At 36.2% G+C, this 25,777-nt stretch overlaps 2 protein-coding genes across 6 annotated transcripts in view; both read left to right on the top strand.

The window, feature by feature from the left end:
• The window catches only part of LOC106619186 (mucin-5AC), a 125,932-nt gene extending 115,104 nt beyond the window's left edge, over positions 1-10,828 (top strand). For all 4 annotated transcript variants that reach the window (XM_070109418.1, XM_070109417.1, XM_070109419.1 and 1 more), the window contains 2 exons: positions 1,525-2,459; positions 3,800-10,828. In XM_070109418.1, coding sequence (XP_069965519.1) covers positions 1,525-2,459; positions 3,800-7,262 — 4,398 coding nt within the window. In that variant the 3' untranslated portion in view covers positions 7,263-10,828. The remainder of the gene's footprint in view (positions 1-1,524; positions 2,460-3,799) is intronic.
• Positions 10,829-14,818: 3,990 nt separating this feature from the next.
• RSG7 (Regulator of G-protein signaling 7) lies at positions 14,819-22,692 on the top strand. 2 transcript variants are annotated; one of them, XM_036365855.2, is made up of 7 exons: positions 14,819-17,420; positions 19,487-19,734; positions 19,820-20,003; positions 20,064-20,344; positions 20,419-20,532; positions 21,303-21,428; positions 21,500-22,692. In XM_036365855.2, the coding sequence occupies exons 1-7, from the start codon at positions 16,206-16,208 to the stop codon at positions 21,825-21,827; spliced, it is 2,496 nt and encodes an 831-aa protein (XP_036221748.2). In that variant the 5' UTR covers positions 14,819-16,205; the 3' UTR covers positions 21,828-22,692. The 2 variants fall into 2 exon arrangements, with proteins under 2 accessions (XP_036221748.2, XP_014092657.2); XM_014237182.3 differs by having other exon boundaries at positions 19,463-19,734.
• Positions 22,693-25,777: the final 3,085 nt, after the last annotated feature.

The following is a 25,777-nucleotide window of genomic DNA, read 5'->3' as shown; positions in this document are numbered from 1 at the left end:
TTCTTTAATACATCTGAAAAATGCGTTTTATGGCGGTCTGAAAAGTAGTCCTCCATGGTGGTGAAAACATCTTCTTGCCACTCAAATTTTTGCACGGCAAGTGACTCTTTAATGTTTGGAAACAAAAGGAAGTCGCATAGGGTAAAATCTGGAGAATTGATAGCCTGATTCGTCCAATTTGGTTCTGGCGACGGCGGAGTCAGTTTGTTGTCATGGTGGAAGAGTAATTTTTCTTCACCAAATGGTACCATCAAATCATCCCAATAATTCAGCGTAGTGGCTCCATGTGATTGCTTTGCCCTTCACCAAGTAGTTGATGCTGACTCTGTGAATGCCTAGTTAAACTGAATATCTTTTGTTGGTTGAAAAATATATATGCCTTCGGTTTTTTTAGCAAGTTCCATTTAGATATAAAAAAGTATTCTAATTTTTTCAGTTTGGTTTTTTTATAAAATAGTCGCTCAATCCATTAGAATTTACACACAGAAAACATTATAAAGACAAAGAAATAACATCCGCCTGGGGCTTCATATAAAAAACTTTTACTTAACCTGACTTATAAAGCTCATTAAAAATTTATAAAATACATATAAATTATACATATTTTATATATGATTTAATGTTCCATTTTTTGTGCAAAATCCTTAATTTTTTACAATAATTTCGATTTATCATTCATAGTTTCATAAAAACAAAAAATTTATCAATTTAAGTGATATACTAGGTGTAGTAACAAGAAATCCATAATATATAAAATATTCAAAAGTTCAACAAAAATTTTCGCATATATTTTCTTTATTGATGTCAGAATTAATAATAACAATTTTTAACGGCATTAAACAAAATAAATGCTCATTCACACAATTTGCAACGTAATAAATAAATCTGTAAAGTAAACATTGAAATTTATGCCGCACGTGCCACACACACCAACAAACATGTATCCACAGGCAGGCCAAAAAATACTGCAGCGTTTGACCGAGCATAAGAGATGAGCAACAGCAACAACAGCGCTCTGTCTGGTAATTTGAGGCAGACAACCACCAGCACAGCCCCAGCGCTTATAGATGCCCAAGTGGTTGCATGAATAGTTGGATGGTGGAATCCATTACAGCTAATTACCATAAATCGTTTCGGCGCGCTGCACGATTCGCGCCAATAACGGCTAAGCATAAGTTGTTTACGAAGACATAGGCAAAGAGGGTGGTAAGAGGGGAAGTTTTCAGATTTATTTACGATTTTTATTATTGTTGTAAGAGATGGTTTGAAACACGCGCTTAAAATCGGTAGATGTTGTTTGCAGCAAATTGTTGCACGATCTATGTACATATTATTTAGTTAAGCAAAATTATATGCCACATATAAATATAACACAAACACACACACTTAACAGGTATAATGGTGCACATGAAAAAACCTAAACCCCAAATCACTTAATTTATATGATTAAATTCATTATGGATTTTTACCGTTGCACTTGCACTTCACTCATTTTGCTGTTGTTGCTTTTGCGTTTGCTTGCAGATGAAGTCGTTGACCTTGCAGCTCATCACGTTACTTCCGTTGCTATTGCTGTTGTTGTTCCTAACACAACACAGTCAAAATATGGTTGACGCAGCAGCGGAAGGGAAGCAGACAACTTCCGCTCATATTAATAAGCGTACAACGTCGACAACAACACAACAGCCACCATCGTTGCGTGCGCCGCGACTCATGCGCACACCGCGCCCTACCACGGTGATGACGCATCCGACAGCAAGAACAAAAACAACAACCATCAAATCTGCAACAGTCAGCGCGCCGAAGCAGCAGTCATTTGCGCAAACAGCGCGTCGTGCGGCGCCCAACTTCAAAGCCGCTACAGTAACGACACCGCCATCAATACGCCGCCCGACACGCGGCGCTGATGAGAGCGCGCCAACAAATGTGCGCCAAAATCGTAGTTTTCTGAGCGCGGCAGCGACGCAAAGCTTACAAAATGCCAATGCAGATGCAGTGGCGCCGGTCGGTAGGAGTGTTGATGCCAACAAGACAAACAAACAAATTGACAGCCGCCAAATAAAGCGTGTCGCACACAAGAACAACAACAATAATGCTGGCCAACAACAACCAGGCAGTAACAATAGCAATTATCAAAATGCCAACGACAATGTAGCGCGCACGAGCGCTGTGGCAAGCGCAGCTAAAGTGCCAGCAACGGCTTCATTGTCGCCATCTGTGACGTCTACAATAACAAATACTTCTAGCAGCGGCGCTTTACGTACAACGTCATCAATTGATTCCAAACCAAGCGTTGCGATGACGAATCATCACCAGCAGCCGCCACTACAGCGCCAGTCAAAACAAATCGCCAACTTTGCGGCGCGAACCAACGTGCAACGCGAAACGCCAACACTGCAGACAGACAACAATGGTGCTGGCACGGCGAATTCGACGCGTCTGCCGCAGACACCAAAATCGTGAGTTGCCTTTTTCCTACATATTTATTTTTAGCAAACAAACAGACGTACGAAACTCAAAATGATTGGCGATTTACGATTTGCATTTAGTTTAGTTTAGATTTACAGGCAGCTAGCGCTTCATTGTTTTGGTTGTACACATGATTTGTAATAATAGTGGGCAGTTGGGGCAATTGCGGGTCAAGCGTTATCATTGTAAACGGGTGAATGCGAATTTAACGCTTTAATAATCAGCTCTAGTTCCGGGCTTTAAAGGAAAATAAATCGACGATTTCAAAGCTATGCTTAATAAGCGGGGTGTTGCCACGTATCAAAGTGAAATAAGATTTCATCTGAAATTAAGTGATAGCACCGACGCAAGCAAAAAGCATCTCTGCGAACCCGGGTATACCAGGCTATTGAAGGTTGGGTTATTGTGCTACTAAAGGTTGTTTGTAAGGGCTCATCAATATAAGTGCTCGTATGTAGTAAACACATACCTCCTGTATACTTATATCGAATTGTTAATAGATGTTTCATACCCTACTTTCGACAGCTTGACTTTTTACAGCTTGATCGATATTTTTGGTAAAAAGCTCGTAATAGGAACTGGCATCCACATATTCGGTATCAGGGAACTTGAACAGTTGTAGTGCCATTTTGACAATTTTTGATCATAAGGTGACAAACCTTTAACGCATTACTCGTGCAAAGTTGTATGCCAATATATTTATTGGTGTTTGATTCGTACACTGGAAAGTGAAAGAATTAGATGGAACTTAAAATTGTGTTATATAGAAAGTAGGCGTGATTGTATCGCAATTTCGGCAATTTTCGTACTGTTAAAACATAGGAATGTCAGAATAATGTGAGGTACCAAATTTGGTTGAAATTGGTCGAGTAGGTCTGGAGATATGTGATTTCACCTAAAGATGGGTGGTGTTACGCCCATCGTCCAGTTTTGACAACGGCTCCTATAAAACCTTCTCGCACCATCTCGAGTATAAAACTTAATGTCTCTAACGCATTTATTTATTGATTTATCGCACTTTTAGTAGTTTAGATGATTTTCCTATTTACTCCTATTCACGGTCATAGGGGATAACAAAAACATTTGTACTGAGAAAATTTTGTTAATTTGGCTTAAGTGGTTTATTAGATATGCACATTAAACCTAATAAAGGACAAAGTCTTCCTGGGGCGCAAGATATTAAAGAGTTGCAAGAACCAGGTGATTCGTAATATTGGCGTTTCTATACCATCAAAAATTTGTTTACATCACACTTCTTGGATGGATGTTAACAATATTGGGTTCCTTATATGTTGTGTATACTTTTGTCACTATTCATTGTTCATTTCAGACCACGCATGATCCATCGTCTTGTAGCGGGTCACATTCAAAACGCAGAAGGACGTTCCACCTATCAGGTTTCCGCCATCACGGCAAACAGCACAACTAGTAATTCAACAACTCATAAGCCGCCATATCAATACGTGCGTACCAAAGGAGGACAACTGGCCATGAGTAGTTCGTATCGTTTAACAAAAGTAAGTACAACTGCTGTCACGCCAACGAATACAGCTGCAACTACAACAGCAACGTCATTTCTAACAAAAACCGATCGCAAAGACACCACGTTGAATGATGATGATAATACCGATGATGAAGCATTGTTGGAAGATGACGGCGATTTCGATAGTTGGGATAACGGTATCTTGCGCCTTAGTGCCGGCTCAGGCAAAGAAAACACCGTTAAGTCGAAGAAAAGTAAAGACGAATCAAAGAAGACACTGTCTGATCAAGTACGTGACGGCAAGTATGGGCTTATCGAAAAAGAAATATTTCGTCGACCGCCCAAAAGACCTGGTGTTATTAGCTACTTACCGAATAAGGAGACACCCATAGATAATGAACGCACTTTTGGTGGTCTCAATGAAGAGGACATTTGGCTGGCTGAGGATCATTTGCTTGTAATCAAGGGTGGTAATCTCAATGAGGGCGAACCGGATGAACCGTGGCCTCCCATCGACGATTACGATGCACCCGGTCGACAAATCAAAATTCCACCGAATCCAAAAGTCCCGCCACCATTTCCCGTCCAGCTCGAGGAGAATGGGCCACTACAGTTTATCGGAAATAATAAATTCACGGTCGTCTATCCGATCGCTAACGAATCGATACCAGTTTATACCGCCGGCGCGGAAGCCAACTACCCATCAACCGAAAGTGATAGTGACAACGAGAAAAATCTTCTTACCCGGCCGGGATCGGCTCAAGATGTTGCGAAAGGTGAACCGGGTTACAACTACCCGGCACCCTCACCGCCGTGGCTATATCACAACCAAACTTTCGTGAATCCCTTCTTGAATAATGCACGACCCATTTCATACCCAAATCTGGGTCCATTTACTTTTTCACATAACGGTTCGTTAGACAATTCGAATGGTACCGATTATTTCGATGAAGATGATCCATCATTGTACTACCCGCCCGCATATACTTTTGTCTATAAAAGTAACTACACAAATCCAGTGCCGCCGGGTCCATTAGTGCCAGGAATAGTACTACCGCCACCCGCCAATCAGTTTAGTCGTTTGGAGAAACCCGAGAAAGTTCATACGCCTTCAAGACATCGCGGTTATGGCACACCTTCACCCACTACGAGTACAACAACTACCACAACAAGCACAACAACTACTTCAACAACAACCACCTCAACCACAACTGAGGCGCCCTATCGGCCAAAAGTTATCACGAAAATACATCAGTATTCTCCCAAAACAATTATCATTACACCAGAGCCACCACATGCTGTACAACATGTGCAGCCAAGTAAACAACCGCCAGCACCACCGGCGCCCGCACCGACCGCGTCGCCACCGGGTATCATTCACGCTATACCTGTGCCAGTGGCAGTACATATACCCATCTTTCCGTCCCACAAATATCCACAATCGCGCCCGAATGCCATCGCTTATGAATCAACCACACCGCGTAATAACCAAGCACCACTTTCGAAATCCAACCCCATCTACTATGAATACTTCGAGGCTAAACGTCAGCCTAATGGTGTTACCACTAATGTTATCGATGATTTCCTCTCCACTACCGAAAAGCCGGCACTAGCTAAACCAATCAAATTATATGCAACCAGCAAACGGCCCTTCAAATCACAGCCGCAAAACCAACGCAACTTCTTGCCGCCGCAGTTGCAGCCACAACGTCCATACCTGCCACAAGATGTGGTCTACATCACACCTAAACCGGACGCGGTGCGATACAAGCGACCACCACAAGTGCCGATCGAACCAACTGTCTACAAACCACGTCCGCTGGAGAACTTTGAAGAAGAGGTAAATGCGATACGCGAAACACTGCGTTACTACCAAAACCAACAGCTGCGTGACAACAACATACCACGCACACCAAAAGCCAAACCTATATACGAGTTCAATTTCGATGCAACAAAGAATTTGGAACCGGCGCAACCTACAGCGGGCGCTGAAGACTTTCAACCACCAGCCGAATATGATGAAGCACCCTTCAAACCAATGGTCACCTATAGTCCACCGGTGAACGACGAGAATTCTTTCCAAGCCATTAACGTTGAGAAAACGAATGCGCAGTTGCAGCAGCAACAACAACAAGAAGACCAATACTCACAACCACAGCAACAAGCGCGTTATCAGTCGACCACCACACTCGTGCCAATACAACCCGATACGCCTTACCAACAAATAGCGCCTCTATCACAAGGGCGTTCGAAAAAGTTGCGCTTGGGCGCTAAATATTTACAGCAAACACCACTTCTAGCCGAATACCGCTCAGCCGAACCAGAACTGCGTCAATACCAAGGTAACCAGCGCACACACGTCACCACGCAAACACCTTGGGTTTCATTGAATCAACAACAAGAGCTGAACGAGTACACGCAACCGCCGCAGTATCAACGCATTGAGCGGCCACCAGTCGCATTCGCCCCGAAACAACGCGGCTTGAATGGCTACTATTATGGTGGTCCGGCGCTGCATGCACGACAAAACAATCGCTTCTATGAGGAGCCCTTCCAACAACGGCGCGTCATCAATTATCGGCAACCGCCACAGTCTAATTATCAGCAGCCACAGCAACAACCACAAACACTGTGGAGTTTAGAGAATGATACATATGTGAATTACGCACCAAATCGACCGCCGCTCAATCCAGACGCGGAATATATTAATCCCTATCAACCAGCATTACCGCAAGGTCCTTTTTCGCCGCAATTACAACGTTATACAGCGCCACAACAACCACCAGGTCCAGCACTTTCACACCAAGCGCAATACTATGCGCCACCACAACTACAACAACAACAGCAACGACAGCAACAACAACAGCAATTGCCGCCACCACGTCAATATCAACCACAAATTCCACTGCATCGTGACATTTTGGTCAACTACCGGCAGCCATTGCCGCCCATCAATCCAGACAGTGAATACATTTCACATCCACAAGTGGTACGACCACAAGTCTATTCACCGATATATCGATCTAACGGCTTTCAGCGCCTGCCGCCGCAACTGGCCGCGACGGGTGAGCAGGACGGCCTCTATTACATAGCGCCGAAATATCGGCGTTCCAATAACAGCAACGGTAGTGGTAGAAGTAATAATGAAAATAATAACAACAACAACAACAATAGCAACAACGAAAACAAAAATAACAATGATGACAGCAGCAACGGCAGCCAAAGTCGTAGCGATGAGGGCGTCAAAGCGACTGCAAATTCAAATACGAAAACGCCAACGCGCAGCAATAACGGTAATGTTAATCACTAAACAAAAAGTGGCGGTGATAGGAAAAGCGGCAAAGCTAAAAAAGGTTTGATTTGTGGTGTAAGTGTCAGCGGACGGCCACGCAGCGCGCGTGTGTCTGGCTGAGTGGCTGTTTGATGGAGTGCTTGTATGATTGAATGAGCACTTGTGCATTGCTGTGCGTGCAACTGTTTTCGCTTTTACGTATGCCTATCTTAACGGTTTGCGTTGCACCAACATTCGTATGTATGTATATGTATTTGTTTGCCCGCCAACTTGCCTATCTGCGTATTGCTCATTAATACTAAGCAAATTGTACTTCTCCAATTAACAGCCGCGGCAAAACCTAGCGGAGCGCAAGCCAAATTGTAAGCGTTTTAAGCTGTCACAGCGTTGGTGCTTGTTTGTTGTAGGAATCGTAGGTAGTAGGGAAGTGTATCAATATTATTTCCAAATAATACTGACACATTCAAGTTTGTTTCAACACATATTTTGGTGATTATCTATGAGTGATTCGTATATTTTTTCTTTAATTATCTCTATATTATAATGACAGCTACATTCTTAATTAAGGAATTCGAGATCCAGACAAACCATAATAAAGACACAACAAAACTAAATTAGTCAAAATTTTACACAAAATTTATAAGTAAATAAAAAATTTCATTCACATTTATCCTAGCAAAATTTCCCTTAGTTAACTTATTATGCATTGTGTCTTAATTATGATTTGCTGCATTCTAAGTGTATCGATTTCAGCTGTCCGAATTACCTTATACACTCTAAAACTATACCTTTGTTGCTTGCTTCATCTTTCATCATAATTTATAGAAAATTATTTCTTATATTTTCTGCTCTATTGCAAAAATGTTTTCTAACTGCACTTTACTCAAAATCTGTAGAAAAATGCTCCAGTATGTTAGTCAAAGTGAATGACTTTTTATTAGAAGAGATCTATTTTTATTATAGTTTAACTATTTCACTGTCCAAAAACCCTGAAGGAAGAAATTATCATTCCATTATCACACCATTTATTTTTACAAGTTTTGCACGAATATTATGAACACTTCCATCACATTTTATAGTTTTCTAGCTGTACCATGCGCGCCCAGAATCAGCTGATATTCTTTTTGCCTCAATTTACACTCGATGTGCACTGGATCCAGCAAAAGCACAGCGATTGTCTGTTCAATGTGTGCCGACATAAATTTCACAATAGGAATGACACTGGCGCCATCTATCAAAAATTGGTCGTACCAACTCAAAATCCTTCTTTGGCTCATACACAACAACTTTGCCAAGGATCAACACATGATCAAAAGCATAGTTTACGTCTCTATAAAGGACACACAGACAAACATTTAATTTTATATATATTGACTCAAGCTTTTATGAAATTTATCTTTCCAATATTATTCCATTTGTAATACTTTTATGCCTGCCAAAAAGTATAAGGGCTTTCCATTCACAGCCATTAAACAGCCCAGCAAAACATAACAGATTTTGGTAGTTAAATCGAACATTTCTACCAGCCATCCAGAAGTGTCCAGCACTGGGAAGAGTTTTTTATCTCGCTAAACGTTATCGGAAATATTTTTTGAAAATCTTCGTTACCTGTTCCATCGTTTGGCCAACATTCCTGCATCAGAAATTTTGATGCAATAATATCAAAAAGTTACATATCAATACTTTTTATAACTACAATAATTCGACTCTGAAAAAAAAATTTAGCTTTATAGATTATATTAGCACCATTCTGAGATGTTTCTTATTCTTTGAAATTTCTGGACCCATCCTTCGGACTGCTTTCTTTCTTAAAAATTCGAATCAGGAAAAATCGTCCATTTAATTTTATACAAAAGGTTTTGAATTAAAGGGCTGTGCGATTTATGACTGTTAAAAAATATATATAATTATTTTTGAATAACAAACATTAATGTTGAACTGTTTACTAATTTTTTAATGGAACTAAAAAACAAGATTTGGATCTACAACTAATTCTAAGTACTTTAGTAATCATAAACTAGGTACAAATATGTGAAATATAGTATAAATAAGAAAACAGACTCTTTCAATTTTTTTTTTTTTTTGTTTTTTTGTAAATACATAATTTTTTTAAAGTAACGATTAAATATTGTAATATTGGTTCTGATAAAAGAGATATATATTGTATTGGAATAATCGCATAGTCCTTTTCTTTTTCGGCGGAGAAAGAAAAATAAATATAAATTAAAGGACTTTCTTCCGAAAATAAGTTCGTAGAACGCATTTCTAAACGAAAAACAATATCTTAATTGAAACTATTTTTTACCATTAATTGAGTTTTTTGCAAATTGTTTACATTATTTCGGGCACTTTGAACACTCTGTACTACTTGTATAATCAAAAAACATTTTGTGATTTAATCTAAAAATTGTGTCCACCACACTAAAAAAATGAATTTTCAATGAAGTTTTGATTAGCTACCATTTTATATATCTTACTTACATCTATATTCTCTTCGAAAAGTTATTTCAATAATAATCGCCTTCCATTCGTGAGGGTTAAAAAAGTGGCGTAACAAACAAGCAAAAAATTAACTAAATGCCAGCATTGGAAACAGTCCGCAGTAAACTTGGCAGCATTGCCTGTGCGAATCGAAAGCGAAGAATAAGTTGTGCTTTAGTTTTAAAAATAAAAAACTAAAGAAATAAAGTCAAAAACAGATGAGAGAAATGTTGTGATATTCCATGGTTATTCGACACAGCAAAATATCATATCTTTTCAGATTGCCAGAGAACAAAAATGAAAGTATACAAACCGTATTCACCAAGGATGTATTGATAACTATAAACGTATATCAATACCATATCTATCATTATAAAGCTAAGAAACCCGATTATACTTAACTATATAAAGAAATACATAGTTGAATGTAAAAACACTATTTCATATATACTTGTTAGTGATATTTTAACGAAACACGTTAAATAAAGTTGAATATTTTGAAATACTCTTTACTTCTATCACATTTCTTAGTTTATAATTTCACTAAAAGCTTGTACTAAAAATATTGTTTAACTATAAGATATTTTGTAAACAAAATTAAATTAATTAAGCAAGCAAACTAATTAAATAGATTCGATAAAGTATTATCGCTCAGAAAATAACAAGAATTTATTAAGCATACATATTTAAATATTTATACAACACCAATTACTTTTAGTTAGAATAAGTAATAGAAGTAATAAGAAAATTCACATAATATAACATAACCATGCCATTATTTTGAGAAATGGCAGTTTTGTGTTGATAATTAAGAAGATAATAGATTTTTGCATGTATAAACACATACAACTAAAAAGACAAAAAAATTTTTAATTTACTTTTAACTTTATTTAGAAATTTAGTTTTAAGCAAATACATGGTATGCCTAAAAAACTAAAAACCATCTGCTTAAATGTCATATTCTAACATAAATAATATTAAGTTAATTTATATAAAAACGAACGATATGTAAAAAAAGTGCTTGTTTTATCATCAATGTGCTTAAAATTTACTTAAATATATATTAATTAAATATATAGTTTAATTACAACTAATTAAATAAATAGTGTTTAATAATGCTGGAAAAAGGAAAGTGTAAGTATAATCATCCCATCCTTTAACCAAGAAAACACTCATAAATACTCACGATGCCGCTGACATATGTATATAGCAAATACAAAATTAAGAAATAAATTATAAAAGAAATTAAAATCTTTTTCTAATGTTAGAGACTAAAAACTAATTCAATAAAGAACATAAAAAAAATCTTGAAATTGTTGCACTTCAAAAAAGTTGGGCAAAATCTTAAAAAGAAAAAAGTTATATGTAAATATATCAAAATGTTTGTATTAATTAATTAATCATAAACTACATCCACGATACCAAAAAAAAGCAACCAGCAAGCCTTGAACTAAAATTGCGCAAAAATATAATCTGGTCACCCCAGCGACAAGGGGCCCTACGAATTTTTCGCTTCAAATCATCAATTTGCAGCAGGCGCGCAAAATGGCCCAGTAGTTAGCTGCCGGTTAAAATTTATTATTTCTTATAGCCTACTTAAAGGCGCAACGAGGCCTGCCTTACCGCCGGATGCAGGACACCCGGAAGTAGAGACTGCTGCCACGTTTTCAGGAATAACTCCAACAATTCGGCACCAATTTCAATCATTCAAGCACCAAATGAAAGGGCAAGCGTGCAGCTACACAATCACAAACTAGTAAATATTAACAAACCAGAAATCAAAGAAATATTTTAGTAGCAAATGTGAACGTTTAACTATATAATAAAAACTGAAAATTTTATATTTGCAAAACGAGATGAAATGATCTTCGTGTTACCTAACACTGAACATACACTTAGTAAGTATATTCTGTTAAACGACATCATTTCTACTTCAACGCACTCAACTGTAGTGCATATTCTCGAATAGCTTCTTTCTAACTAAATTGCCAAGCCAACGTGTGACAGGACAGTATTTGCGTATAAGTAATATTTTTTCGTAGCAATTACCTTTCATTTGCCACCAAAATCATTGAAATCGATTCAGTTTTTCCAAAGTTATAGCGAATATGCCAAGCACTATATTACCCACCACTTGCTTGTGTTGCGTGTGCGCCTTTGAGGTATGCAACAGAAATTGACTTATTTTTTGCCGCAGTGACCCGCTGGCGTTTATAGTCGCCTGGTAGAATTTGATGTTTGTGAATTTAGTGAAAAATGAGGAAACATGGTAGAGTGACCAGAAATGTTTTTTTTCCGTAATTTGAGCAAATCTTCACCGATTTTAATGATTTTGGTGTCAAATAAAAGTGCTTTGAGAGGACTTTTGAAAAAATTTATAAATAATTAAAAAAATATAGATATATAAAAAAAAATAAAATTGGAAAAATAGAAGAAAAATGTAATAGTAAAATTGTAGTCATACCGCTTTTGTTTTCTGTCAAAAATAATTAAATAAAAGACGTTATTGCATTTTTTACTTTGATAATATCTATTTGGACACATGTTGGAACTTTGATTTTTACTAAAAATATATACATACATGGTTTCTGCAATAAGCATTGATTTTTGTGTGCGTCATTGATTTTTGTGTGTTATTGGTGTAGGTGATGATGTGCAACGGAAATTTTCTTATCTGAATGCAAAAATTTGAGATGTGTACCAGGCGCGCAAAACCGAATAGTAGAGGTCAAATATTTTCTTGAATAGCTCCCGGATTTATAGACCGATCGCTGTCATTAAGGTGTCTTATGAAAGAGTAACGTCTTCTGCAACTATCCTTTAATTTCCAATACCGTTATTCATTCTCGTTATATCTACAAAATATATATTTCTAGACTAAAAAAAATTCTTAATTTTTAATTTTTAGCTCGAGAACCGATGGCGGAAATATTTTATGATAATTTGCCTACGTAGCCAATCGCTTGGGTTACAAGGAAACATACAGCTTAATAATGATAACACGGTTGGCCTCACACAAAAGTTTACGGCCATTAAAACAAAAGAATTACTGCCTATCTGCCTTTTCAAAAAATAAAACAGAGTATTTGTCGTCAGAAAAAAAATATTTCAGATTTATAAATCCAAATTAGTCAGTAACATTGTTGATACCTCAAAAGTACATAAAATATTAAATTGAGTAATGATAGGATATATTGGCATTAAATAGTCGTAAGTACTTAAAATGCTCACAGCCGAAAATATCAGCACACACTGAAGCCACTACTTAAAATTAACAAAAGCATATTTGTAGTCATGTGCTTATCAAACATTAGCACACCCGTCGTTGATCGATGCGGCCAACCATTTGCAGTCACTCGAACTTAACATCAGCCCAACGGAGCGGTAATCAGTCATCCACTTGACCATTCTTTCATTCCGCTTCAATTAATCGGTTAGTCATTTAGTCATCCTTTCATGCCAATTATGCTATTTTTGTCCTAGGCTCACCAAATGACGCATGCGCACAACTATTGTATTTTGCTTGCTCAACGCTCTCTGTTTGCGATGAACTGTGTGAAAAAGAGCGTAAAAATCAATTCAAACCAAATACTTGGGACATACTCACATCCATGAGAATTTTATTCAACAGCAGTTGATGCTGTGTTGCCAGATTATGTTTTCAAAAAATTAATAATAATAGAAAATTAAAACTATTTTTTTATTTAAAAAGGCTTAACTCTAATTTATACGAGTAAATTTTCTTTGCGATAACAGTTCCGAATCACTAATAAATCGCTTTATAAGCTAAGAATGCATCAGTAGTACGTTAGTCCTTAAGTTAACCAAAAATATAAATACTAATTGAGATATCCGGAATAATATGCTTGGGAATACTTTTTGCAGAAAAATTTAATTATTAATAATGCAGTATTTAGGATCAATTTTGAGAGTACCCTCCCATTTTACACAGACTACCAGTGTTTCAATAAAATTCTAGTCGAGTCGGTGACTGGCAAATGAGAAATAAATCGATTAGCAATTATAGAAGGTATATTATTGTATATATAGATATACTTGTATGGTATATCCAGGTACCTAGAGATCATTTCAAGGTTATAACCCAACCTAAGTTTTTATTTAACATCAAATAGAAAATTTAATAAGAAAATGTATTTACGACCTATGAAAATTTTGGAAAAAATAAAAACTGATAGCTGCATGCTGTACTCATGCATTATTCCAAGATTTTTGCGAAATCGATTACATCTAAAATCATGAGTTACGCCTACGTCAGCTAATCGTTTCTTTGACTTGTGAATTTTAGAAAAAGGATCTTCGCGATATTCGGGCCGAACATGTCGAATACGGCGCACCAAACGCTTCAAAATTCCAAGGTAGAATACCGCATTAACGTGGCGCGATTGTTTGGATTTCGGCTCATTTCTCATTTATGTCCTCACGATCACGTTGAAACCACTCGTGCGTTGAAACGTTTCGGTAAAAGTTTTACCAATTTTAAAACAAAATTTCAAATTTCATTGACAAAAACATACTGAAACTTAAAACACGATAACTTCACTTCCAATAGATGAAATGTCATGAAATTATTACTGGAAGTCGATAAAGGATAGCAGATTCTAACGCACTAGTCGACATATAAATGGCGCCACTAGAGCTTACTTTTTTACTTTTTTACTGTTTACTTTGGAACACACCTTGTATATTTATCAACTAATGATCGAAATAATAAAATTTCGATTTTTTAAGCCAAACTGAAATGTAAATTTTTTCACAAAAAACGACTTTGTTTAGGAAGTGGCCATTTGGTGAAAAATTAAAATTTTCAATCCTTCAATCATTACCTGTTTTAATCTGTAGTAATAAAATTATTTTTGGGTTTTTGGATTTGAGATAAATTTAATTTAAAAAAACTTTCCTCACCGACAGACAACATTTTTTGAAGGTCCTCTTGGGGATCAGCTAAGTAATCCTAAATTTTTCAAAAACTGAACACAAATCGTTAGAGTACATTAAATAATGTAAATGTACATTTTTGTAGGGTATTTATTGAATGAAATGCATTTTCAAAGATAATTCACAAAAAAGGATTATTATCTGACTTACAAGCCGACACTTAAGGGGTTAAAGTTAGATAAAACCTTAACTAATTTTAACTAACCCACGCAACACATAAATTTTCTATATTTTTCAAAATATTTATCTGACTATTAAGCGACCTAAGAAATTCCAGCTTGTGGCAACACCGTTCAAGCAGCTAACGGAGAAACAGAGCGCCGACGCGCAAACGAGAGCGGGAAGCAGTCAAATAGAGAACAGGAAATTTGCCGCCAGAGAGCAAACTATTGAAGCAAAATACTTGAAAGAAGCACACACCATAAAATTGGCAACAACAATGGAGAAACCTACAAAAATAACTTTATCGGCATTAATAAACGATGAGCAAATTGCCACGAACAAGTGACACGAAAGGAGCGCCACCAACGAGCAAACGAATGCCAACCGAAATGAGGAAACGAGTAAGCTCAGCGCACGAGTAGTGGCGGTGCCATTGCCAGTGTTAGGCAGCTTCGAGTGGCAAAGTGACATTTCGAATTTATGTGTGGTGTGCAAAGGAGGAAATATCTAACAGTGCAACATATTAATACATAACTCTTGTAATATAGGTACAACAGTCAGCTTTTGTGTATTAAAATGTGAAATAATATTGAAACTAAAACGTATTACTAAATAATAAATTAAAAGTTACTACATTGAAAGTGAATATACCAAAAGGTTAATGTAAAATTGTCTGCATATAATTGGCTATACGGAAAAATTTCTACGAGTGCGTAAGGAAAAAGGAAGAAAAACGCTACATACATACAAGTATATATGCGCATACAGGAACAGCGCCGAGTGAAAGGTAGCTGACGCAGAGAGCACAGCAATTACTTGCGACCCAACCCCGCTGTTTTGAACAGCAACAACAAATGCAACAGCAGCGGCCATAAAAATAAATATCCAATAAAAAATGTCTTAAGTGTTGCGCACTCAGAGCGTGTACGAGTACATATGTGTGTGCGTGTATGTAGGTAAGTGTGTGTGTGTGTGTTAAAGTGCTTTCCCTACGTACGGCTACAACTCCGACAACGGCAGTTCGGACTGACCTTTTTAGCTTTTGCTGCCCTCTGTGCACCTTGTAGCGACAGTCGGTCGGTCGGTCGGCGAGCGGTCGTTAATACTGTCATTTGGCGTATAACCGTTATCGTAGCGTGTAATTCATACAATCCCCAGCGCTGCAAATCGGCAAATGTCTTTGTGTAGACTTGTCAAACGAAATACAAATGGAAAGTGATTTTAACGGTGATAATTAATTAAAAGGAATTGAAATTGTTTTCGATATATGTGTGTATGCATGTATATACCCATACATACATAGTTGGTTTGTATACTTGTGCGGCGAGATTTCAAGCACACTAACTCCTAATCAATGAAAAAATGGTAACGATGACTTCAGAGGTGGACAAAACGCAAACTTCAATCGTCTTGGCTGCGAAATCGGCTGCCGAAAGCGCCGCCAGTGCAAACAATCCGATTCGGGCTGAGGAGATGGGCCAACGCCAACGCATAGCGCTTGAGGGTGACAATGGTGAGGATGCAGCGCAAACTCTTACAGCAAGTAACGTAACGACCGATAATTGTAATGAAGTGTCAGCGAAAACCGCAATCACAACAACAACTGCAACAAATTTAAAGCCATTAGAATTGTCAAGTGTTACAATTTCGATTGAATTGGCAAGTGAAGATGACTCTTCGACAGCTGCGACGCCTGCAACGGCCGTTGAGGCAGCTATATGCACAACAATAACACCGGCCACACCGGTTACGCCAACCACACCGCAGGGAGCAACGCCCAAAACGGTAACTACGCCCGTCGTTGCGCCACAGCCTGCCACACCTATGAATATAGCAAATATATCAGCAACACCAATAACAACTGTAACAGCTGTAGAAACGCCAGCACCCACAACTGCAACAACAACAACAGACAAAACTACCGCAGGCGCTGAAGCGGCGGCAGTCACCAAGTGTAACGAAAAAACTACCGTTACAGACACCACAAGTGTCACAATGAATGAACATGTTGTTGTCAAAAGCGAAAACAGCAGAAAAAACAATAACACTACAGCAAGCACCACAACAACATTCACTGCAGCAAGCGTTACACGAGCTGCCACCGATGCAGCCAAACTCACCGCCATCGCCACAGTTGCAACCGGCAAAACAATAGCAGCCAGCAGCACCACCACCACCACCACATCATCATCAATATCATCATCCTCAACGCCAAAGGTGAATTTCTGCGTGAATAGCACCAACAGCAACACAAGCAATAGCACGTGTACGTCGAGTACGAACAGCACCAGCAGTGTGACCAGCATGTCTACGCCGGCTGCCGTGGGTGGCAACACTGCCAATGGTAGTGGCGGTGCCGGTTTAGGTGTGAGCAACAGTCATTATCATCATCAGCAACAGCAACAACAAAGCGCTCAACATGGGAAATCATCTGCCAGCAATGGCAGCGGTGGCGGCGCGGACGGCTCACATACTGCGCTGCCTGGAGCGAAGCCTTCACTCACCACTGGCGCCATTCTAAATCACCCACAACAGCGTCGCAACGAAGATGCGCCCAATATTATGGTGTACAAAAAGGTAATCAAAAAGCGACAATACAAAAAGACACGAATGCATATAAACAATTAGTGATAGTGTTTAAGCGGATATTAGATATGTATGTTTATTTGTTGTACTGAATAGCTGAAATATTCAACAGATTTAGCACCAACAATTCGAGTTCACCGAACCAAAATTTATACATATGTAAGGCTAATCGCTAGGGTTTTAGTTTTCTGTTGACGGTCATCAATGACAAGGGAGTGAGGAAATACTTGTGCGTATGAGCAATAAATAGTATAACTGTATTTTTATGTGTTATAATTCTCAAACATTACTAGCTGTGACCGCGACTTTGTCCGCATAGAATTTAACAAAAAAGTTATTGCTCAGTTCGCAAAGTTTACGATAATTTATTAATTCCGTATTTCACATATAAAAATACTTATGCTATTTTTATTTAAAATTTTCTATTTTAGGAATTAGTAATTGGCTTTTGTACATATCTCTCTGCTTAATATCTTTCGCTTTTAGTTTAATAATTTATTTATTTTCAGTTTAACGTTTTAACTTTAATGGATAAAATTTTGCAGCATAGCGTATTAGTGTACTGTTTTTTGGGCTAAACCAAAAAAAAAAAATAAAAATTAAAAAAAAATAAAAAATAAAAATTAAACAAAGAAGAAAGAGCTATTCTCTGATGTAACCGAACAATTTATACTCTTGCGAAAGATATATTTAAATCAAGTTTTCATAACATAAATAAGTGCTATAAAGTCAGATGAATAGTCAAAATGGATGGAAATCACTATAACGTGTCTATTGGGGCTAGATGAGCATCAGGACTAAAATACATAACTCAAGTATATACGGGAACATATTTTCATTTTAAGAAGACAACTCACACATTATTCGATACATATGGTATGATTCAACCGAAAGATCGAAAATATTTAAATTAGGTATATGGGGCCGATTTTTGACATAAACCATATATAGTTTCCAGAAAATTATGCTTCCTGAGTTTTATTAAGATAAATCACATATTGCCCGTTATATATAGTATAAAGTCAACCGATTTTAAAAATCCTTTTATTAAGTATATGGAGGCATCGGAAACCAATTTTAGTCATTTTTAGCACCTGTACGTGCTATAAGTTTCATTGTTTATCTTCGATATTGACCGCTGTTTTCGGAAAAACTCTTAAGCACTCAGCTTCACATATATGATATCTGGATACTAGATAAGTTATGGTGTAATTTCGTCCGAGTTTTAGACATTAGATGTCATACCTTAAGGGCACTATTTTTATAAAGATTTCTTGCGATAACTTTATTCATGTTTGCTCTATATACAGTAAAATAAAGGAATTAGACGTAATTTTAAACTGTGTTACATGAAAAGTAGGTGTGGTTGTATTTCGATTTTGCCCATTTTCACACCGTACGATACCAACGTTAATATACTATTTTTGACTAATGATATGTTTTAAAGTATTTTAAGTCCGAACATTTATGACGATTTGGAGGGATTTCGACAGGTTTAAAGCAACAGTTTGGGTGACTTCAATACAAGGATATTACTTATACGCCTCGTAGGTTTTTAAATAAAAACATTTCAACAACGTATAACTTTGTCTATTGATTAGCAAAGTATATACATGAAGTTTTCCTAATATAAAAGCTAGTTTAATGCATATCGGTACAAAGCATATTTCTTATAAAACATGCAAATATATACTCATACATATACATATATGAGCTATTATTAACGACAACGGGTGGTATGAGTAATTTATACAATGCCAAACTTTCATGTTCCTTGCCGTTTAGTACCGATCGATGATACAATTTCTTTTAATAAGAAATATATATGAACTTATTAGAGTAAATATAAACATATGCGGAACTCAATTTGTAGAATTTCTCTGCATGCTGTGAGGAATTTTTTAGATGAAGCGGTAATAGAGAGCAGATTTAATTTCTAATATTTTACTGCTTCATTAGTTTTTGTAAATATTGTATTAATTTCAATCAAACGTAAATTCCGATTATTAAAGAAATTATAACATAATCTGCAGTATGGCTTTCTTGCAAACCCACAGATGGAAGCAATTATTGAGAAGATGCAAGCGGAATCTACCGGTGTGGCGGTGCGCACTGTCAAAGCGTTTATGAGCAAAGTGCCATCGGTCTTTACCGGTGCAGATTTAGTCGCTTGGATATTAAAGAACTTAGATGTTGAAGATGTGACGGAAGCATTGCATTTTGCGCATTTGCTTGCATCACACGGCTACATTTTCCCCATCGATGATCATCAGTTGACTGTGAAAAACGATGGCACCTTTTATAGGTGAGTTAAAATGCAATTAAATGCTTGAATTTAAATATTATATAAGAAATTGTATATACTAAATTTTACTTAATTTCACACACAGATTTCAAACACCCTATTTCTGGCCATCAAATTGTTGGGAGCCTGAAAACACAGATTATGCCGTGTATCTGTGCAAACGTACGATGCAGAATAAAACACGACTGGAATTGGCTGATTACGAGGCGGAGAACTTAGCCAAACTTCAGAAGATGTTCTCACGCAAATGGGAATTCATATTCATGCAGGTGGATAGCATATATACATCTAACATTTTCCTTGCATAATTTCTATTCACTCTGCCATAGGCGGAGTCACAAAGCAAAGTGGCCAAAAAACGTGATAAGCTCGAGCGCAAAGTATTGGATTCACAGGAGCGCGCCTTCTGGGATGTGCACCGACCAATGCCAGGCTGTGTAAATACAACCGAAATCGATATAAAGAAAGCATATCGACGTGGCGGTCACGGCTGCGGCACTTCCGGCGGTGCTGTGGCCAAGAATCCCGTCGAGCAGGTGACGCGTGTGATTGGTTTGCGCAAACAAAAGCTCGAGCGGCGCACAATAAAGGTGTCAAAGGCAGCCGAAGCGTAAGTCATATTGGAGTATTCAGTTTAAATATAGTTTGTTGCTTAAATTTCAAATTTTAATATTTACAACACAGTTTGGTCGCCTACTACGAGCAATACAATGAATTTGATTACTTTATAACATCACCAGAGTTGCCAAATCCTTGGCAAACGGATAGCACCGAAATGTGGGATGCGGAACGAAACTCGTAAGTAGTTATGGTTAAGGGTATTGAGAAAAAAGTAATTGCGGTATTATAAGTAAAAAGGTTTATTCGGTGAATTCGGTAGTAATCAATAGATCTTATATCGATGTTAATGGAAATTTGGACCGATTTCACATGTTCAAACAAAAAACAAGAAAAAACGTTAACTTTGAATACGAAGTATACTATAGTGGTCCACTCGGAATAAATTTCGGGAAGATATTGTATATTGTCAAATATAAAAATTTTTAATATAAAGACTTGATTTTGATCGGTGACTTTGCATGGTAGCTATATGTTATAGTAGTCCGATCTAAACAATTTCTTCAAAAATTGTGGCGGTGTTTAAGGCAATAATCTCTGTCAAAATTCGTAAAGATATCTTGTCAAATACAAAAGTCTTCCATACAAAGACTTGATTTTGACCGGACATTTTGTATGGCAGTTATAGCTATAGTGATCGGATATCGGTGGTTACCACAAATGAGCAGCTTCTTAGGGACAAAAGGAAGTGGGCAAAATTTCAGATCGATATCTCAAAAACTAAGGGACTAGTTCGCGTATATACTGACAGACGGGCATCACTAAATGGGCTACGCTCACAACGCCTTATTTGGGTACATAAGTTTGCAATTTATGGGGACTCGAACGTTTTCCTATGGATGTTACAAAATTCGTGACAAATCTAATAAACACTGTTCAGTGTTTTCTAAACAAAATACATACAAATACAAATCTCATAATAATACCAAAAACTGATTTATCACCTACAGAAAAGAAGTACCGTTACGTCATGTAAAGCGCTGGGGCTTTAGTTTACGTGAGCTACTGAACGATCCCGTTGGACGTGAGCAATTCACAAAATTTCTCGAAAAGGAGTACAGTGGCGAGAATTTAAAGTAAGCGGTCAATATAAAATTGCAGACAAACAACCATTACTACAAATAATATTCTCTATTCTATTGAACAGGTTTTGGGAGTCAGTGCAACAGATGAAAACACTACCACAATCTGAAATCAAAGAAGCAATACACAAAATCTGGCAAGAGTTTCTCGCACCCGATGCACCCTGTCCGGTGAATGTCGACTCGAAATCGGTGGAATTGGCACGTGAGGCCGTCAATGCCGTGAATGGTCCGAATCGCTGGTGCTTCGATGTGGCCGCTGCGCATGTTTATCACCTTATGAAGAGCGATTCATATTCCCGTTATTTGCGCTCGGATATGTATAAAGATTATTTGAATTGTTCACGTAAGAAAATCAAATCAATACCAAATTTATTCGGTGTGAAGCGTTAGGGTGAGAATAGACAACTCTAGTAAAAGTGAAGGCGTGATCTATTGTCGCAGTAAATGAAATTGTTTAACTACTAATGTACTTTATACCGTCACACAGCTTGTTATTTTTAAGTATGCAGCTTAAAAGCTTTGGATTATTGAAAAAAGGAATTGACTAGATTGTTTATAGTTGAATTTATTTTTTGTTGCTAATAATTAACTACAAGTATTTATATTTTTATAGACTTAATATTTATATTCGCAGCAGAAACTATTAAATTTTAGTTATATTTATAATATGTGGCATTGAACAGTTAAAGCGCTTATTACAACAAATATTTTTGTTATAGAGCTTTCGACAACTTTAGTCTAGTTTTCAAATGAAAAAAAAAAATTAACTAATAGGCACATTTGTTAATTTAATGAAGAAAAATAATAATCGTAAACTAATTTAGGCAAATTGTAATAACTAATGGAAATCGCATATAGTTATGTGTATGTACATGTCTATAACAGGGTTGCGAATTCTTGAATTAAAAAATGTTGGATGAAAAACTCGCATCTTTGGTCTACAAATACATATACATATGTATATTGCATTTCCTGCAGAAATATTATATTATCATAAAGGCATAATAGCTGAATTGGTGTAGACAGTCGCATGAATACATACATATACATATTACATGATTACTTGTTTGCAGATAAATACACTAAGTACATAAGTTTGTACATACATAAGTATATAAATAAACATAGAGTTATAGTATATATGTCTAAATGTTAATTGTACTATGGTATGTAATTTAAAACAACATACATATACATATTAAAAATGTTCAATGTTTTGAGCATTTTCAAGAATAAACTGCCAATGCTTATTTAATTTGTTTGTATGTATATATATATAAGCTAAGGGGTGCACTTCGATAAGTAAAGAGAAAATATAAAAACTTCAATTACAAAGTTTTGGAAAAATTTCCTTCGCCAACTCTGAAAAAATGCGTTTCAAGAAAAATGCGTTTAAAGTTTTGGGAGCGGATTACACCAAGTTAAGCGATTTGGAGGGTTTGAAATTTTCAAAACATCGTTTTTTGTTATGCATTATTAAATCGTATAATATAATATAATAAGTTTAAAATATTCTCCTAAAATTTCAAATCGATACGTGTAAAATTCGAAGCGATGGACCCTTCGGAAGTCGGTTTTGTTCAAACTTTGCACACATCTTTGAAAGAACATTATCTAGTCCTTTCACGATGGATTTTTTTTTATAACCATTAATTTTTTTGAACCAATACATGGCGAAAATTGGACCAATTTTTTTTCTTTTTTTGTTTAAAGTCGGTAAATATTTTTAATTTTTTTCCTCCGTACAGTAACAAGATATATTCACTTACAAACCAACATTTTTTAGGTTTTTGATTTTAGATATACCAGTATTGAGCTATGCTGTCCACGGCAAGAGTATCTTTTTCTTTTTTGAGACGTCAAGGAAGATGAGGTACCTATGGCTGAGTTTTCGGAATTTTAAAATAAAAATGTCACAATATACTGTTTAAATATTTATCTTTTATATGCCGAAATGTTTAAATAAAATATCCGATTGTATATATTAAAAAAATTGTTATAATACCCCTTTTTAAACCTTTGAAATCCATATAACCCTTTTTAAATACGCGCATATCGCCGAAACTATTTGCCAGATCAACTTCAAAAATCGGAAGAATATTTTCACATATATGAGTGCATATTATATTCAATTTATATGCATAGCAAATAAATTTTTTGATATTCACAAGTGAATATGTAAACCCCTTAAACCCTTAAGAAGCACTTAAAAAGGCTTAATTTTTACAATTTATTCCAGGAGTAAGGAAAAGGGAATCGAACTTCGCTCTTTCAGGATTTATTAAACATGTATTTGAGTGTTTAAGAAAATTTTCAAAATTGATATTTTGATAAAAACTGGCGGCTACGGAATCAATCTTTTTTCGACCGTCGACGATGATTCTAGGAATGTGCTTTTTGAAACAAAATAATAAACGGGATATTAATATTTTTAAGACTTGCTAGCAAAATAAGTACTTAAGGCTTATAAAAAGAAATTCGCAACAGTAAAAATAAAAACGAAAAAATACTGGATAATGTTGATTTCAAACATTTCTTTATTTATCCACATCCAGAAGACCTATAATAAATTCAATTTTAACCGTTCGTTCATGCGTTAAATGTGAAGCTTTTTAAAAAGCTGCTAAACGAATAGCTTAGTGTTGGACAATATGTTGTGAGCTTTTGTTAACTTCCGTGCAGACCGGAAAGAAAAAAAATTGGTATTGTTATTAAAAAGCCGAATTACTTAGGAATAGTTCAATCTAGAGAGTTTAAAAAGTAAGTGTAAGAGAGATAAAAATAAAAGCTTTAGCTTAAAAAGCGAAAACATTTAAAAAAGTATCTACAGTTATAATTCCATAAATATAATCATTATCTCTTTCCGATGTATCAGATAAAGTTAGTGGAATTTTATATAAGTGAAAGTAGTTAAATTAAGCAAATATAGATAAGGTAAATAATTAGAAGCGTTAAGCCTCTAAGGAAAAAAATAGTCAGCGGGTTTAAAGTTACGTAAGATGGTGCACAAGTCATTAAGGTTAAAAAGCTTAAAGAACGAATCGCTTTAAATAAAAGCTTAGATTACTAATAAAAATGCGGAAATACCAAACGTTAGTATAAGTATTTAATTTAAATATTTCTTAGGTTTTCTTTGCTTGGTTCCAAAGTATTATACTTGGTTTTCACTAGCTTTAGACGTTTGTCGACCAAATTTTTTAAGATTTACTTTCTAAGATAATAAAATAATAAATGAAGGTCTTTTACTTTTCTTTCATAAAATATCGACACACGGCTCAGTGAATTTAAATTTTATTGGATGCGTATACATATACGCACAACATTATATACATATTGCCATTTAAATTTATGTATAGGTAGTATATGAGATACAAATACAAAGATAATAAAAAAAGCTTGATTTATAGCATTAAATTAACGTTTTATGGCGTTATTGGTTAAATATTTATCGCTTCTTTCGTATTTTTGAACATAACTGTCATATGAAAGCCGGTTGCATTGAATTACTTGCTCTTAGCAAGGTTTATACCGCCGCAATGGTAGGAGTTCTAACTAGGCACTATCCTCTTGATAATCATGCAATGAAGTCAAAACTGCGTGAAAGAAGGTGAGGTGGAAATATCAAGGCATTTTCCCTCCAGGGGCTTTCGTATGACTAAGGTTGAAGCATCTCGGTGGTCATACCTTTTGCGAACTGGGGCGAATTGGCTGGAATTGATATTAGGTGTATCAACAAATTTTTGGCAAGCTCAACGCGCTTACTCGATATGCGACGGTCTTTTTGATCCATACTTAGGAGAGACGACAATGACATTAGAAATGTTTCTAGCTTTGCAAGTTGGATCAGTCGTGACTTCATGAATCCGCATGAATACTTAACACTAGAAATACTTGTAAGAAAAGTGAATATATATATGTACCTATGTCGCGTGTATATATGTATATAACATATCTGTTTCGCTTTGAACATAACTGCATTTAAATATAAATAGTAAAAATATGCAAACGCATTTAGAATAGTTCGCTAACTTGTTTTAAAATCGCAGATTATCTCTAAATTTGTTTTATGCATTCTTTTACCCACAACTGGCGATTTCTTGTTGCTACTTATCATAGCGCTCATCTCTTCTATAAAATATTTTTTTCAAGCACGTGGCGTTAAAATGGCAAAATGTGTATTTGTGTATTTCTACAAGTTTTTCGGGCACTCTATTAAGTTATTTAAATATACCGATGTATAGTAATTTTTGGCAATTTTATTTCTTATTTTTTGCACATGAATTAATGTGCATATAAAAAGCGAACAACATACGGAAAAATAGTGCATTAGTTAGAAACCG

The sequence above is a fragment of the Bactrocera oleae genome, chromosome 5 (genome assembly GCF_042242935.1).
Source record: "Bactrocera oleae isolate idBacOlea1 chromosome 5, idBacOlea1, whole genome shotgun sequence".
In the NCBI taxonomy this organism is placed as follows: Eukaryota; Metazoa; Arthropoda; class Insecta; order Diptera; family Tephritidae; genus Bactrocera; species Bactrocera oleae.
Note: the sequence above shows the minus strand (reverse complement) of the source record. Positions and strands in the feature narration are given on the sequence as shown.